The 19,363-nt window shown below is 33.1% G+C and overlaps 1 protein-coding gene across 1 annotated transcript; it reads left to right on the forward strand.

The window, feature by feature from the left end:
• Positions 1 to 946: 946 nt before the first annotated feature.
• Positions 947 to 19,030, forward strand: TERB2 (telomere repeat binding bouquet formation protein 2; the record flags this gene model as incomplete). The annotated part of the gene is made up of 7 exons (XM_081048036.1): positions 947 to 1,010; positions 1,124 to 1,205; positions 1,918 to 2,057; positions 4,028 to 4,086; positions 6,718 to 6,803; positions 12,780 to 12,868; positions 18,888 to 19,030. 7 exons carry the CDS (start codon positions 947 to 949, stop codon positions 19,028 to 19,030), a joined length of 663 nt encoding a protein of 220 aa, XP_080904162.1.
• Positions 19,031 to 19,363: the final 333 nt, after the last annotated feature.

Genomic DNA, 19,363 nt, shown 5'->3' on the forward strand with positions numbered 1-19,363 from the left:
TGCCTCTGGGTATTTATCCAAGGAAAATGAAAATCAACTCAAAAAAGAAATATGCCTCCCCATATTCAGTGCAGCATTCCTTACAATATCCAAAATATGGAAGCAACCTAAGGGTCTGTCCAGTTGATTCATGAATGGATAAAGAAGACGTGGGGTATATATACAATGGAATTTTATTACTTAGCCATAAAAAAAGAACGAAATTTTGCCATTTGCAACAACATGCATGGTCCTGGGGGACATTATGCTAAGTGAAATAAATAACACAGAAAAACAAATACTGTATGACTTCACTTATATGTGGAATCTAAACAACAAAACAAATGAGTAAAACAAAACAGAAACAGACACAGATACAGAAAAGAAACTGGTGGTTGCCAGAGGCAGGGAATGGGTAGGCAACATAGGTGAGGTGAGCGGGATTAAGGGGTACAGACCTCCAGTTATAAAATAACTCACAGGGATAAAACGAACAGTATAGAGAATAGTCAATAGTACTGTAATAACTTCATATGGTGACAGAAAGTAAATAACTTATGGGGTACTAACATGGTAATGTACATCAGTGTCCAATCACTGTATGGTACACCTGAAACTAATATATTGTAAGTCAATTATGCTTCAATTAAAAAAAAATACTTGACGCTACAGAACCTGCACCCATGCCTGTACAACATGGAACAATAATTTTGTTAATACTTAAGGTATGAACTCACAAGCATGACTGACCCTTCTCCACCATAGTCTGTGAAAGCTGAGAGGCCTCTCCACAATCCGCGGAGGCGGTCCGCAGAGTCGGGTAGGGACCGGATCCTCTTTCCTCCCGTCTCAGGCTTTTCCCGCCCGTTACTCTGAGAACCAATCATCGAGCTTGGCTTTGGACCAGGACCAATCAGCGATCTCTGCCACGCCCTCTCCCTCACAGCCTCATGTGGGAGGCGTCGCCATGTTTCAAGGGCAGCGGGGTTGGTTCTGCAGCAGCGTCCGCCGGGACCTGAGGCAGTTCTGGGGTAGGAAGCTGGGAGGAAAGGGTGGGTGAGGGGTTGAGGGGGGCACCCCTCCCTGCGCTGGTGCCTTGGCCTCGGGGTCCTTGCGGACTGACGCCGTGTTCTTGCTTCCACAGAGGCCGAGGGGGGGATGATCAGTGACCCAAGGGCCGCCGACTTCTTGTTCAGCTGTGATGCTTCCCATCCAGACACGCTGAGGTACCTGAAGGCCACATTGCAGTGCCTCTCGGGTCATGACAAGCCAGGAGTTGGAGATGGAAATGGCAGTCCACTAGTAAACATGGATGATAGGAAAAGACTGGCAACGAGCAACTTTTCAGGCCTAGACGTGGGGGTTAAAGTAGATAACCTTTCCTCTCCTTTCTGCCACACTGTCATGGCCTCCTACCTGGTCCTGGAGCCTCTGCCCGAGGCCCAGTCTTTCCAGCTGTCTCTCCCACAACTCCGCGTAGCTTCTTGAAGGCTCCTCCTATTCATTACGTTTAAGCCACATCTGATTGCCCTCACACATGCACCAGGTCAAGCTTAAATCCTTCGTAGTTTCTCTTGAAGAACAGCCTCTACCCCCACCAATCAGTCAGGGGCCAAACACCATGATTCTTACCCGTGTAAATATTCTTCGTCCCCACTGCCACTATCTTAGTACACACCCTAACGACCTCCTGCCCAGACTAATTCAGTAACTTTCTAGAGGTGGCTCTGTCTCCAGGGCTGTCAGCCCCCTTCACGCCACCGTCCAAATATGTTTACAAAGCAGAGGTGTAATCACGGCCCCGGCTGACATCCATGCCCCCTCTCCCGACTGCCTAGGGATACTACTTCTCTCTACTTCCATTTATTCTATATTTTGAAAGTTTGAATACGTTTTTGTTCATTTCATAACCTAAACTATTTCCTTTCTTTCTCCTAGAATATACGAGAGCCTCGATTACATGGAAGACAACGCTACCGTTTTTCATGCCCACTATCTCTCTGCAGTAGCTAACGCTGACATTAAAAGCTCGGTGGCTTTAGGTCATTTCATTCTTCCTCCTGCATGCCTGCAAAAAGGTGAGCAAAGATCATCCATCCAATCCCTGTTAGACAGCCAAAGCCAGTTAGATCACCCAACTGTACTGATCTTTGTTCTCAGTCTGAGATTTTTGTGTTTTGTATCATTTAAGTGGGAAAGCATGGACTTTGGATCGCATTGCCTTCGGTGTATATTCTAGCTTTGTTTGTTTATCCTTCATTTTCGAATTCACTGAGCTCCTACTGTGAGGCAGGTTTGAACCCAGGTGCTGGGGATTCAGTGGTGAAAGAGATGCAGATGTTGCCCTCACAGTGTTCGCTGGCTAGGATCCAACACTTACTACTAGTTCTGTGATCTTTAGCAACTTCTCCCAAGTTGTTCTGAGGATGAAGTGAGATAATATAAGTAGTCTGGTGTGTGAGCATTCAATAAATGTTCTTTGCTAGTTTTGAATCTCTTCATTATTTTTCTGAAACGGTTTTCTAATATTTAAAGATTCATTATGATAATAAACGCATATGTTTGTATTGTTCTTCATCCTTTTGACAGTACTTTCACATTAATTATTTTAGCAACCCTGTGAAGGGCAAGTAAGTAATCTGCTTCTGAGATTGGTTCTTTTAGTTTTCCATGATTGGAACATACTTTCTTATCCTGTTTGGTCAAATCCTACCTATCTTATATGGGCTAACTTTAAATATCCCATTTTTGTAGGTCTTGTATTATTACCCAATTCTTGATGTATATCTTGATGTGAATATGTCCATCCCTAGAAAGATGGACTGAAGCTAAAGATTTCTATAGAAGAGTTTTAGAAAACCCAAAGATTGGGTTCCTTTCATAGTTATTGTCCTGGCAAGACATAGTTATAACTATAAATTGCTCTAAGTGGTTATATAAATAAATGACTGGATAGGAGAACTGATTTATTCAAAAGCTGTGCCAATCAGTGAATACCCACTCTCAAGGAACTTATATTGTAGAATGATTATCTTATCTGATTTTAAATTATCATTCCTATTCTGTCTTTGAGTTTGTTATCATACATTGAAATGTATATAATTTTTTTAAAAATCTGTTTGGAATAAAAACACACTCCTTTTTAAAAATAAAAAGTATACATTATTTTCCATCTAAACTAATATTGTCTAATAGAAATGTGAAGATGCAAATGTGAGCCACACATTAATTTTAAATTTTCTAGTAGCCATATTAAAAAGAATAAAAAGAAGGAGGTAAAATTAATTATAAGAATGTATTTTATTTAACATAATCTATCTAAAAAACCATTTCAATATATAACCAATATAAAAATCATTGAGATATTTTACATTCTTTTTTTGATACTTTGTCTTTGAAATCCAGTGCTTATTTTACATTTATAGCACATCTCAACTTTGACTAGTGACACATTTCAATATGGTACCCACATGTAGCTAGCCTAGTGGCTACTACTAGACAGCATAGGTCTAGCAGAATATTACCTTTTGTCCTTGAGTGGACTACTGTGGAAACTTGAGATCATTGAGTTAGGATGATGACATAGTCCTTTGACATGCTGAGCATTGTAGAATTCCTGCACTACTATGCCCCCTACATATGTTGCTCTTCCACTCTTTTAGCAAAATAAATTATTGAATTCTTGAGGACCTCTATTCTACAAATTCAGGAATTTTACAGCTTTTATTTTGACTAGACATTATCTTTTTTATTAATGTTTGTCCTGAAGACACTGACATCTAATGAAGATATATATTCCAGCAGAAAAAGTTTATAAGAATGGTTCTCATAATACATTGTAATCATCTGGAAAGTTTGTTAGAAATGCAAATTCCTGAGCTTCTCTTCAATTATCTGATTTAGTAGGAATCTGCATTTTAAACAAGTCTCTTGATTTTGATGTAAGTGGAATAATGCTGGCCTAGAAATTTCATACTTCAAGTAAAATTTAGAAAATTCTACAGTTACTTTTTAAAAAATAGTATTGGGTTTCTTTTTCCTACCACAGAAATAAGAAGAAAAATTGGTAGTTTTATTTGGGAACAAGACCACTTTCTGATAGAAAAGGTAAGAGTAAATTAAGGTGATTGATTAGAATCTAGAATTTCAAAAATTTTTGAGAGCCATGTGACCTTAAAAATGTTTACTTGTGACATGTTAGCACCGATGATCCAGATTAAGGAATTTAAACGCTATGCTTTTATTGAACATTATCTGGTTTGACATTGTTTTTATACTACCATGTTTCCCTGAAAATAAGACCTAGTTGGACAATCAGCTCTAATGCGTCTTTTGGAGCAAAAATTAGTATAAGACCAGGTATTATATTATATTATACCAAATCTTATATAAGGTCTTATATTATATTACATAAGACCTGGTCTTATAGTAGAATAAGACTGGGTCTTATATTAATTTTTGCTCCAAAAGATGCATTAGAACTGATTGTTCAGCTAGGTCTTATTTTCCGGGAAACACAGTAGTACATTAGTAACATTGAGATTTTTTGGAAGGAATAAATTGTTCACATAAAAACTTGAAAATCTGCTTCTGTCAGTTATATTAAGGGAGTAATAGGTGCACAGTATATAACAATTCTTGACTGCCAGTGTAGATTCTGATTGATTAATTGCTGATTGTGCCATTTGTTAAATGCTTTGAATAACACATTTCAATAAATGTGTATAATAATGAAAATTGACTTACAGCTTTTGCCATCCTGCCTCAAATTTGTCTATGCTTTTGACTTACTTCAGAATCTTTATGAAATAACCAAATTGGGGGTAATCTGAATATCAAAAAGAATAATGATGGTAATGGATTATAAAACTTTACATTCAAAAGAACTCATGATTCCATAGTAATACTTTAAAAACAAAAAGAAAGAAAACTAGAACTGAAGGAAGGAAGGAAAGAAGGCAGGCAGGAAAGAAAAGGTAGGATAAAAGAAATTTTCCTTTTAGAATAGCAGCTAATAAATATAGAAAGAATAATAGAATAGAAAATCTCCATTTTACCACCCCCACTAAAATAATTGATTTAGGCAAGGGTCATTAATGGATGTTAAACCCATGATTTTAAATGATCACCCCACAGATTACTTATTATAAAAATGTGGACTGTATATTAGGTGATATTGAATTAATGTTAATTTTTTCATTGTAATAGTATTATAAAGATAAAATTTTTTTTTAAGAAAATACGTGCTACAGAGTAAGGAGTAAAATGTCATAATATCTGCAAATATATTCAAATGGTCAAGCAAAATTAAAAACTGATAGAAGGCATGCAGGGTGGTAAAAATGTTAACGCTTTCTGAATGTAAGTGAAAGGTATATAGTACTTATTGTATTATTCTCTAACTTTCGGTAAGTTTGAAATTTTTCAAAATAAAAAGTTAGGGAGGAAATTTTTATAATATATTTAAAGCCAAGCAATTCACTTATACAGTTTTTTGGTGTTTTTTTTTCTTAACTTACACATTTTTTACTCCTTTAATTAATTTGCTTTTTCTTCCCCAAGTGTCATCATCTGAAAATAATAGTTCTTTTAGTATCTTTGTCTATATTGTAGAAAGGACCAAAATATCTAATCCCTGACTTACCACAGTACTTCCAGGGACATGAATGGTGATAGACTGGTTATTACTTGACAGTAAATATTGAGTATACCAGAACTTTACAGCTAAACATTTCCTTAAAGACCATTAATTTAATCATTCAGTTTTACAAATGAGAAAAGTGAGGTAAAGATCTATCTTAGTTCACGTAGCCAGATGTTAGCAAAGTGGAACCACATTTTCTCAGTTCCAACCCAATCTAATGATTTTTTTCTACCAAAAAAATTAGTAGAACATGCCTGTTCTACTATTGACTATTGACTACAGACTATTGACTCTAGAAATTGTATGATTATATGATAAAGGATTTTGTTAGTTCTTTCAATATTGATTGATATTGAATATTAAATTATGATGTAACCATTTTATATGTAAGTAGAAGGTACTTCACTGAACAGTAACAACAAGAGTAAATCTGGAAAGTAATTTGGGGAGCATTATTATTGTTTGGAGTGGATTTGTGACCCAAATATAGAAATTTCCTAATGACTTATACGTATTAATATACTATGTGGTAATATCTGAATCACTTTCGCATAATCTTTTGGAAAAGCTTAGTATACATTTAGTTCTTTTGTAACTCCATAGCTAAATACTTCACTTTAATTTTGAAGAGGAAACCTAATTTTTTCAGCTTACAGGCAGTCTAGGAATTTTCAATTCAAGAATTTTAAGAAAATTTAAATTAATAACACTTTTTTGTTTTCTTATTTTTTAAAACTAAAAAGTGACTAACAATTGTCACCCCAATAAACTTTAAAAAAAAAAAACTAAAAAGTGTTATGACCACATTAGGGAAAATTTCAAAAATTGAAAAGAATAAAATCAATCAAAGTTTTACTATCTAATACAACCACAGCTGATATTTAAAAAATTCTGTTTTTTATGTATCTCTAAAAAATATGGTGTTCAAAATTTTGTTTTTCCTACCAAACTAGATTGAATGTACCTAAGTGTATAAATATTTTTATGACACTTGATATATATTACCAATTAACTTTTTTCTTTAAAAAAAACAATTGATTGGATCATTAGTGTGCTGATTTTTTTAAAAATGTGATTTCTTTTGCTATCCACAGCATGATGAAGTAATACCAAACGAAATAAAGGCCCTTAGGGAAAGCAGTGAACTAGGAACAGATCACAAAAAAGAATTATCCAAAAGGTATTGAATTCATATACTTCAATTCAATGATATTCAATTCAACATAGACATCTTTGAGCATGGACTATATGTTAATCTCATTTAATTTTCACAGTTTCCTTATGAGATTGATATTACTATAACCATTGCCATTTTACAGAAAAAGAGATGTAGGATTAGATAAAGTAATTTGTTCAAAATCTTTATTAAGTGGGGAGAAGCAGGATTTGAACTGGTTCAGTCTAATTCCAGAGACCATGTGTTTAACTACCATGTTAAACTAAACCTGCAGAAAAGAAACAAGAATTTTGTGTATATTATGATGACTGTTACATTATTTTTAAAATATATTTTTAAATAATAAGGAAATATACTAAATATTAGCAGTAATTTTATTAGAATTGGAAGTTCTGAGTGATTTCCCCCTCTCCTTCCCAAATTGTTTGTAATGTGTTTACTTTGCTTTAAGAAACTACATTTAAAAAGACAAACATGTTAGGGCCAATCTATGAGAGGCCCCTTTGTTGGAAGCTGACTTATCATCAAATCCTAATTTCATATTTTCCAGTTCAGTGGTTTTAAAATATTCAGAGGGAGCATTGATTATGTGAAACTCTGGTATTAACTGCTAAAATAAAAATGACCAAATAGTAGTTGTCTTTCTTCAATATAAAAATTAATGGGTTTAATTTATGTTTTTTTCAATTTGAACTTTTTCCTCTCATAATTTTTTCTCATACATTTTGTACCTACTATTTTGGTTTGTTATAATTTGATGTAAGTTATCTGATTGAATACAAAGTTGCATGTTTAATTATGTTAAGTTTAGTAAATCATTGCTTCATGATCCTGTGACTTCTAGATATTCTACTACTTAACTTTGAACTTACTTGTTATGCTTTTTGAGATAAGAAACTGCTAAGGAGAAGAGAAAAAATGAGAATAGAAGTGATGATACCATGAAGATATTCTCAAGAGATGGTTAGAGTAGAGAATAGTTACCCTAAGTGACCTTGTAAGAGAAGGTTGGGAAATAGAAAATAAAAAGTGACGTCTAGTGATTCACTTGACTAGGAAAAATATCGGCTACGTAAGTTCTTTGACAAATGGTTGTCCTGCAAAACACAGAAGCCATAAAGGAAAATATTGATAAATATGACTACCAAAAATATTTTAGACTTATGCATGGCAATATAAATACCATAAACCGAGTCAAAAGAAAAATATACACTGGGAAAAACATTTGACAAAGGTTAGTTTCCTTAATATACAAAGAAGACTTCCAAATCTGGAGAAAATATGTCCAATCCAATAACAAGAAAAAAGACAAAGCATATGAATAGACACATTTAGTACGTGTCTACCTAGAGCCTTTTCTTTGTGGAACCACCAGAGGACAGCAGTTCACAATAATTCATTTGGTTCTCACAACCTTATAGATAAATACTATTAGTCCCATTTTACAATTGAAGAAACAAGTTCAGATTGCTAAATAATTCACCCAGTATTACTTAAGTAGTGAAGCTAAATTTGAAACCAAGGCTACCTGGTCCAGAATTCAAACTCTTAATCACTATGCTGTTTTCTTTCTAATTTGTTCCCAAAATCTTCAGAAAATTGCATGATTTTTAATTTTTCTTGTTTTTAATTATAGTATTTTATTATGAATGTAATTTATATAATTTGTCAAAATAGAAAATACAAAAAAAGAATAAAGAAAATTTAACTTACTTAAGCAACCCCACCACTCAGAGATAACCATCATCAACATTAACATATTTCTTTCTAGTTTTATAAAAACACACACATTAAAAAGAATTGAGGCCAGCCTGCCTATATAGTCTATCTCTTATTTTACATTTAGTGTTCTATGAGCAGTTCCCCATTTTGAAAAGCCTCATTTGATATTATGATTTGTAATGGCTGTATAAGGCATTTATTTCATCTTGTTTAACCACCTTACTTTTTTAAAATAATGTTTTAAATTATTTACAATTTGTTACTCTTATGGCACGTCCACGAACATCTTTTTAAAAATAAATCTTTCTCTACTTTTTAGATAATATTCTTAATGTAAATTCCTAGATGTGGAATTTATGGTATAAAGAGATATGAATATTTTCAAAGGCCATGACATCTACTGTTAGTTGCTTCCCACAAAAGTACAAATTTAGACTACAACCAGGGTTGGTCTCACCACATCCTCTTCAGTATATTGTGTTAATAAGAAGTCATGTCCTAATTTAATAGATGAAAAATGGCATCTTGTTTTAATTTGCATTTTTTTTATTACTAACAGGTTTGAACTGTTTTGAATTTGTTTATTAACATTTTACATTTCCTTTTCTGTGGCTTATTTGTTTCTGTCCTTTCTCCATTTTCGATTGGGGGCCTTATTATTTTCCTTATCAACTTGTCTGACATCTTTATATAATAGCTATACTACCCTTTTTGCCAATTTGTCACATTGTATCCTCAGTTTGTTTGCCGGCATATACTTCTTCAGAGATACAACTTTAAAATTTTTACATCATTAATCACTTTTCCTTTATAATTTCTTCTATGGATTTTACCTTCAGATAAGTTCTTTCCCATTCAGAGATCAAATAGGTTTTTAATTCTGCAAATATTTATTTTCATTTATGGTGATAGGTGAAGATCTAAATTTATTTTTGTTTTGCAAATAAGAAATTTTCAAAAATAAATATATTTTTGAAAAATAAATATATTTCAACGGATGTGTGATTTCCCTTTGTCATATGCTGTTTTTATGTGTATAGAGATCTATTTTTAGACTTTTTCATTCCATTAATCTGTGGATCTATTTTTATATCAATATAATATTCTTTTAAGTTAGGCTACTTTATTTATGTATTTTAATACCTGACAAGGCAAGTCCCAAATTCATTATTCTCCTTTTAAAAAATCTTTTCTTTAGCTCTTCATTCCTACTAATTATTTTTCTATTTTCAAATTTTAATTATTTTTTAATAGTTAATATATTAACATGCTTCAAAATCCAAGAAAATATAATGGCCCCTACCTAACAAGCCTGTTTCCTTCCAGACGCAACCAATATTACCATTTTTTATATATGCATGTACTAGCAAATTTATATAAATATTTTTTAATTTCTCCTTTTCTCACATAATAGTACACTGTATTACATTCATTTGTCATACAACAGTGTCACTGTGTTTTAATTATTTATAATATGATTTAATATCTAGAATTAGTTCCTCCTTACTCTTTTTCAAGTTTTCTTAGCTATTCTTTCTGGTTTATTTTTCCATATGAATTTTACAACCAGCTTGTTCATATTAACAAAAAAAATTCCTGTTGTTATTTTTAGTGACATTACAAAAAATTATAGATTTACTTGGGGTGACTATCTGTAATGACAAATCATCCTATCTGAGAAAATGGTATTTTTTTCCCCATTTGTTCAAGTTTTCTTTTGTGGCCCTTAATGAACATTTTCGTATTTTCTTCATATTCCTAGGGTTATTATTATTATTATTATTATTATATTCTAAATTTAGTCTTGCCCCCATTAGATCTTTTAACATGTTGTTCAGGTGAACTTTAGAATTATTTTTTTTCTTAAGCTCTAAAATCCCTTTCGGATATTGAGAATTGTGTTAAACTTCAATTTGAGAAGTTTCAAATTATTGTCTTCATAATTTTCAATATTCCTATCCAGGAGAATGCTTTTGGTTTTCCTTTAGTTTTCTTTTATTTATCTCAGTAAAGTTTACTATTTTTCTTCATATGAGATCATAAATTTCTTTTCATGGTTATTCCTAGATTTTTATAAATTTTGTTGCAATTGTAGGTTTCTTCCATTTTATTTTTTATTAATTATTGCTGTTATACAGGAAAATTATTGAGTTGGCGGTATTTGTCTTATATCTACCCACTTGGAATCTTTAAGATTCTAAGAATATTTCAGTGATTCTCTTGGCTTTTCAGGCTACAGAATCATATCATTTGTTAATATCAAAAGTTTTCCTTCTTCCTTGTCACTAGATATTTCTTATGTTTCTTTCTCTCCCCTCTCCCATCTCTTACTACTTGGCCAGAAATTTTAGAGCCATGATAAATAACAGTAATGATATGGGTATCCTTATTTAGTCCCTGACTTTTTGGGAAACACTATTTTGCTTTATTTGTAGGACTTCATTCTAACTCTTCTTTTAGAAGAGTTTAGTTTAAATCTAATTTTTAAACAAATTGAAAATAAAGCCTGTATTGTTACTCAGTGTAATTTTAGATTTTTAGGAAAATAATAAATTTAAGGATGACCCCAATTTTTTATTCTTGAAGTTTTTATTTTCATACAATTTTATTATCTATTGGTCATATGTAGTCTAAATATAGTAAATATGTACTGTTAAAAAATAAGATGTTTTAGTTGAAAACTGCTTAGCTCTTTAAAAATTAGAATATAATCAATTGTACTATACAGCCACACTCAGAATAATATAACTTTTTTCTTTTTAACTCAGAAGTCACTTCAGAATCTTAGTGTAACTCATGATTTTCCCAGACATCATTTTCTTTTTTCTTTTTAAGTATGGAAGTACTAGTGTAGAGTTCCAATTATTTGAACACTGGATAACAAAAAATGCTAATTATTTAAAATAGAGCCCACTATGCTTTTCTTTTGGTATATTTAACATTACATATGCACATATGTATTTTATCTAATTCTAAAGTATCATTGAATTATAATACATTCAGGAATATTGAGAAAAAAGACCCAAGAAATCTTGTTTTTAGGGAAACACGGTACATATATATATATATATACGTATAAATACATATACATATATATACGTATAAATATATATACATATATATATCTCCATAAGAAGTGGAGTACAGCATAAGGAATAGAGACAGTGGAAATGTAACCACTGTATGCGATGCCAGAGGGATAGTAGATTGGGGGAGGTGGGTTATCACTTTGTGAGGAGTGTAAATGATAAATGTGTATTATAGTGTTTAAACACATGAAATTAAAAAAAAAATAGTGAAATCTAGGTGATATGAGTAAATTTCCCTGTAAAATTATTCTACTCTAAAATCCTTTCAACTTTGCTACATGTTTACATTTTTCATAGTAAAATGTTGATGAGAAAAAGGATATCCCATTAGAGTTTCCTTAAAAAATTAAGAACAGAGTTACCATGTAACCCAGCAATCCCTCTCCTGGGTACCTACCCCAAAAATCTGAAAACATTTATCCATAAAGATATATGTACTCTAATGCTCATTGCAGCTTTATTTACAGTGGCCAAGACATGGAAATAACTAAAGTGTCCTTCAATAGATGAATGGATAAAGAAGTTGTGATATATATACACAATGGAATACTATTCAGCCATAAGGAAAGATGAAATAGTACCATTTATGACAACATGGATAGATCATGAGATTATTATACTGAACGAAATAAGTCAGACAGAAAAAGTAGAGAACCACATGATTTCACTGATATGTGGTATATAAAACTGAAAACAACAAAAGAACAAGACAAACAAATGAAGAAACAAAAACTTATAGACACAGACAATAGTTTAGTGGTTACCAAAGGATGAGGAGGGATGGGGTGGTAGATGAGGGTAAAGGGGATCAAACATATAGTGATAGAAAGAGAACTGACTCTGGTGGTGAACAGACAATGTGATATATAGATGTATCACAGAATTGTACACCTGAAATCTACATAACTTTACTAACAATTGTCACCCCAGTAAACTTTAATTATTAAATAAATAAATACTTTGTTACATGACTAAGAGAACCAAAAATTTCTTGTATTACTTAGAAGCACAAAAGAAGTTCACATTTAACATTTTTACCCAAGTAAGACTGAAGTCTGATCAAAGAGCAATTAGATTATTATATGTATTGCCTGGAAAGATTTTTTTATTTGTAAAACAAGTCCAGAAAACAAATATAAATATAACTTGTGTATGTTTCACTTCACAGAACAGAAAAGCATTTCGTAAGGACTCCAGTTACAGAAAAGCAGATGTACTTCCCTCTTCAGAATTACCCAGTGAACAACATGGTAACAGGTAATTAAAAAAAAAAAAATTTGGAGTAAAACCAAGTAGAGAAGAAACAAGGGAATATTTTGTACCATAAAACTGTAGCCTAATAAGTAGAGACCCCTCTATTGTACTATTGTAGATGCTAATAGAGGATATATCATTTGTGCATTAAATAAATTAATCTGCAGAATTGGCCCAAAGATAGTCCCATATTTTCTCTGTTAAAACACTAGTCTGTGGGGAAGGTGAACACACGTTTCTGTTTATACAAGACAGTCCCAGTCTATGCCTGTTGTCCTGGTATTGGCTTTTACTCTCAAGTGTCCCAATTTGGAAGATAAATTATATGGACAATTCTAATCATAGTTTCCTTTGAGAATCTGATGAAACATAGGCCCCTTTCCCTAGCATACACACACACACAAACAGAATGCACCAACTTTACATATAATTTAAAGGGGCTCACGTATGCCCAGAAACCCATTCATAGATCACCCAGGTGATCCATACGTCACCCTTGGACTCCATATTTGGGTTTCCTAGTGCCCAACAGAAAGAGAAGATAGATAACTGAGGTTGACCTTGAGAGGGTGGAACCAAGGGAACCAATTGAACACTGGCCACTGGGATTTGGATAGTGCTAAGTGAGATAGATATTTGGATACTTGGTCTGGGTAGTGTTCAGTAAGGTCATGGATAATTTTAAAAATTTGAGATTTAAAAAAAACAAAAAATTTTAAAAGATTTTTAAAGAAAAATTTGTTTTCAAAACACAGCGGTTTAAAAAGTATAGGTTTTTGAAATTTCATTAGAAAAACTATTTGTGTATTTAGTATTTTCTCTATTTGGCAGGGTCAAAGCTATCTCCACAAATTCCTAGATGTCTTCTGTCATGTTACTATTCTATCCATTTTGGCTAACCATTTGTTTTATTATTTGTTTTCTTTGTTCATTTGAATAATATAAAATAGCCTTTACAAAAGCACTTTGATGTCTTGGAGACATCAAAGAAAACTGTTTACCAGCTATGATAGTAAAGTGAGTCAGTCCTGGAACTCTGAGAAGCATTTGTGGACTACAAAAGACAATTAACTAAGTAGAAGTACTTAAGTTCTAAGATTGGGAGCAGCTGATTGTTGCCCATATTTATCTCTAAGCCTAAACATTCACATAAAATACAGGTTCCTTAAACCATGTTGTGGTTTATTAATGGTATTGATTTTGCTTTAGGCAACTTCATCACCAGGTACTAAATGTCTTGTGTTCATTTGGACTCACAAATATATGATAACATATTAAGAAGATCAATAATAAATGTTAAAATGAGCCATGTAATAAAGACATGTAACAATTGTTGGCATAAGAAATGTCCTAACCTATAGAGAGTTTTTATAAAAATTTATTTGAGCCAAACAGGGATACACCTGGAAGGAAGATCTCAACAGACTGAGATAAATGCTTGGGAGAACAACAGTTTGCAGTTATTTTATGCGTCTGAGATTAAGAAAAGAACTAAGGAAGATTACATGAAGGTGGAATGAAGTTATGGGATGGGGTTACAGGATATTTAAGATTAGTGCTCTCTTGGGGGTGATCACATGGAGTTTGGATTACAGGGTAGTTAAGATTTTGTACTCTCTTAAGGGTGGTTACAGTTTAATTCAAAGGTATGTTAATCTAGATGCACAAAACAAAGGACAGGGCTGTTTAAGGGAAAAGTTAAACCTTTTAACTAAAAAGTTATATGCCTGGGGCATGACAACCCACCAGGAGTTTTATGATCAGTTTTATGATCAGGGAGGTTACTTTCCATAGATCCCCTTTTTCCCATACACACAATGCTGTTCTATGTTTCACTGCTGCCTGTTCAAAAAGACATGAGAGTATTATATAAAAACAAACTAAAAAAGAGCTTTAAAAATAATCATTAGTCAGAATTTTTAAAGTACAATTTTAACTTGTGGTAATCTTTTGTTGATTTTATTAGTAGAACTGAAGTAAAATTTTCTGATATTTTTATTTGCTCAATTGAATAATTATTTTCTCTTTTTATTTCTACATTAAATTTTAAAATAATACTTTCTTGGAAAAATCTTCAATTTTTAGAGATAATTAATTTGTCTTTAAAATTTTTGATGTGAAGTGACAAGTACTTCTCTTTTGTTATCATTCCCATCTGCTTGTACAGGAAGAAATAACTTCTTTTTTTAACTTTTATTTATTTGAAGTGTGTTTTTCCAGCACCCATCAGCTCCAAGTCAGTACCCATTTCAATCTAGTTGCGGAGGGTGCAGCTCACACTGGCCCATGCGGGGATCGAATTGACAACCCTGGTGTTACGAGCACCATGCTCTAACCAACTGAGCTAACCAGCTGCCCCAGGAATAACTTCTTACTGGGAAAATCAGCTTGTGTTAATTTAAAATGTAATGAGTGAGAGTTCTAATTTAGGCGGTGGCACCAACTTTTGTGACTATAACTTGACTGTCTCTTCCTCAAAATGGGTTGGGTTCAACTCAGTGAATGTTTAATCTCTTAAAATAGAATTAATTAGATGTTTGGTTGTAGAAAATACAAGTTGGAGCTATACCCTACACTATGGGTTTCTCAGTGCTGCAACTCTTGGCATTTTAAGCCAGATAATTCTTTGTTGGAAAGGGCAACTTTGGCCTCTGCCCACTAGATGCCAGTAACCATTGCATCCAGCACCCCTTAGCCCCCAAGTTGTAACAACCAAAAATATTTCCAGTCATTGCCAAATGTCCCTTAAAATATCAAGGGATTCTTTTTTTTGTGTGGGGGGGGGCCCTCTGGTTTTTGTTTGTTTGGTTTTTGCTTTTGACCAGAATTAAATTCTTGTAGTCTGATAGCACTGGTTATATCACACATAAGTTCTGATTGAGAGCTCCATGTGTGATTAATAAAAGAAAAAAATTAATTACTAATTATAAATTTCTTGCAGGCAAAAATTTCCAAACCAAAAAGTTCTGATAATTAAATTTTGGGAAACTATAAATAGATACTGTATTAGTTATCTATTGCTATGTAACAAATTGCTCCAAACTTAGTGGCTTAAAACAGTGAACATTTATTATTTCATAGTTTCTGAGGGCTGGGAATCCAAGAGCATCTGAGTTGGATACTGCTGTCTCAAAGTCTCTCATAAGGTTGTTGTCAAGTTGTCAGCCAGGCTGCAGTTATTTCAAGGCACAGCAGGGACTGGCAAATCCGTTTTTGAGCTAATTCATGTGGTTGTTGGCAGGCCTTGGGCCCTTGCTGGTCCCTGGCCAAAAGCTTCAACTCCTCACCTGGTGAGCCTATCTATAAGGGCTGTTCACAGCAGGGTAGCTTGCTGTCATCAGAGTGAAAAATCCAAGAGAGAGAAAGAGTGTGCACAAGATAGAAGCCAGTGTCTTTTCTTTTTAAATTAAAGTATATTTGTTGACAATTGTTAGTAAAGTTATATAGATTTCAGGTGTACAATTCTGTAATACATTATCTATATCTCACATTGTGTGTTTACCACCCAGAGTTGGTTGTCCTTGCCAATGTCTTTTTTATATAGTACTATCAACATTAGAAACGTCCAAATATGCAGAGAATTTTTATAAGAGTTTATTTGAGCCAAACTGATGATATATGCTGGGGAACAAGATCTCAAATGCTGTCAAGAATAACAGTTCTGTAGCTTCTGTTATGCATTTGAAATTAAAAGAGGGGACATAAGGAAGACTACAGGAGGGTGGGAGAAAGCAAGGGCAGGATTATACTACAAACTAGTTAAGATTATGTGCTCTCTTTCAAAGGAGGAGTCTGAAAGTGGGAGCATGTGCATGTTAGAAGGAAGGGTCTGGAAAAGGGGCTTTTCAAAAGTAGTTAACCTAGATGCACAGAAACAAGGGGTGGGACTTGCTTAAGGCAAAGATAAACCCTTTAGTAAAGAAGTTATATGCCGAGGACGTGACTACCCACCAAGACTTGCCCATTTAGGAGTTTATGATCACGTTACCCTGTGAGGTCACTTTTCATAGAACCCCTTTCTTCGTCCACACTACTTTCAAAGGTGACATACCATCACTTTTGTCATGTGCTGTTGCTCATATAGACCAGCCCAAGCACAAAGTGGAAAGAGACTACTCAAATTTGTGAATACAGAGAGAGAGACAAGGCTCATTCTGGGCCATCTGGGAGACTGCTTACCACAGTACATATGGAATTGTCCACCAAGAATGCCTCTCCTAGGAACCCTCTTTTCTTTCTCCCAGTTCATGTGTATTACACAGGAATAGTCATTTTCTAAAACACGAGCTTGCTCTGCAACCCCAAGAGCTGGGCCAATCACAGCTCTTTCTCTGGATTTTTAGACATGAAACGCAGCAAGTCAAGTCATTCTTATTCAGATGACCATAGCTCCAAGATATAAAACTTGGGCGCTATCAGCAGCCATGTTTTCTACCATGTAAGGAAAGACAAATTACCTCAAGAAAGGAAAACCAAATAACACATAGAGAAAAACTGGAGACCAGTGAGATAGCCATGGGAGTGCTTCTAGTTGTTTCTTTCTTTCTTTCTTTCTTTCTTTCTTTCTTTCTTTCTTTCTTTCTTTCTTTCTTTCTTTCTTTCTTTCTTTCTTTCTTTCTTTCTTTCTCTCTCTCTCTCTCTCTCTCTCTCTCTCTCTCTCTCTCTCTCTCTCTCTCTCTTTCATTTTAAACAAGAAGTTTATTTAAATAACAAGATGCTTGACTTGAAGGGAAAATTATCTAGGATGGTTCTAGTTATTTCTGAGGCCTAGCAATATGTCTGCCTTCCTCATAGCTTGGTTGATGTGCCAGTGTCCTTCCAGTAAACTCCCTTTTTGTTTAAACTAGTTTAAATTGGGTATCTGTTAACTTCAGCCTAAAGTCCTAACTAGTTAAAAACTGCAACAATAATCCATTTCTGATGCATAATGTCCTATCCTTCTTATACTTACAGAAATATTTTATTATTGTAGTAATTATTTTTTAAATTCCTATCCTCACACATATCTTTAAAAATTTCACACAATGTATTGTGCAATTAATTAGACATTAATATTTTCTTCATTAGTTTATTTTACGCAGAAACATAGCCATTAGGCAAATATCATGAACTGTATAGTAATAGTTCTTCAAGAGATTTTCTGAAGTAAATGATTGTGATTAAAATATCTTTAAAGATATTAATCAACTTTATATGATTAGATCCATAGTTAATTATTAACTGTGAATTTATTATCTATTATTAGAAACAATTAAACTATATGCATAGATAACCTGTTGATGGTGGTGGTGTTCTAAATTTAATCATCCTTTAGCTCTACCAGAATTTTTTTTCATACAGTATTTATTTCTAAATTAGGTTTCAATTTTAGTATAAACTACAAACACTTATATTACACATAAAATATAATCACTCAGATAAACAATTGTTATCGAAGTATTATTGCTTAAAGTCATTAAGTCCTTAAGCTCTCCCCATTCTAGGTGTTCTTTTTGACACTCACATCTCTTTCAGATTATTTATGACATCGAAATTGCTCATACCCATAACCTTTGTTGACTAAGCAATAAATCAATTTTCCCACTAACTTTTTTTAATTAAAGAATGTTATCCCAGTGTTAGCAGTGCAGGGAAGTGTTGCCTGCTCTACTAGGGAACATTACGAGCTAGTTGGATAGATAGTTCTAAGTGATTATACTCTAAGCCAGATACACTTCCCAGTAATTTTGGTCTAGGTACTTTAATGTTCCATCCCCAACCTCATCATCACACTCTCAATAGTCAAAGTAGTTAATAAAGTATTTGTGTTTCAAAAGGAGGTAGAAGGTTGGAGGGAGCAGATAAGGGGTAAGAAGGATATTCCCTCATAATTATCAAGTTTCATGGAGAATCTTCTCACTAGGATTATTTTGTTTTACATTTTTTCTATAAACATTGTTTAGAAATCTTTAATAAATCAAAGACACTGAAAAGCAGATATTATAATAAGATTTCAAATATATACATATTTTTTATTTTGTAGGTTATATATCAATTGATGCCATGAATAAATTCCTCGGAGAGCTACATGACTTCATTCCTGGAAGTTCAGGATATTTGGCATATCATGTTCAAAATGAAATTAATATGTCTGTTATAAAAAACAAATTGAAGAAGAAATATTAAGTTAAATTGTCCTTATATCTGGGCATTTATTTTCTATAAAATATTACCAAGGATATGCATAATTTTAAATTCTCCCCTTTGGGACAGAATTCTTCTCTTTCTTCCTCAAAATGTGTCTTTAGGAACTTCAGAATCATTTTGGCTCTGTGTTTTGACATTTGGGCTGGACTTTTTCCCCAGCTTGTAACATTTGTCCACAAATTCTGAGTGTACAGTTGTTATGGAGTAATTGTCATTGAAACATACTTCATAAGAAGTCTCAATCTCTCTCTCTCTCTCTCTCTCTCTCTCTCTCTCTCTCTCTCTCTCTCAGATGCTCTTTTGGCTTTAACA

Source organism: Rhinolophus hipposideros (genome assembly GCF_964194185.1).
Source record: "Rhinolophus hipposideros genome assembly, chromosome: 5".
Lineage (NCBI taxonomy): Eukaryota > Metazoa > Chordata > Mammalia > Chiroptera > Rhinolophidae > Rhinolophus > Rhinolophus hipposideros.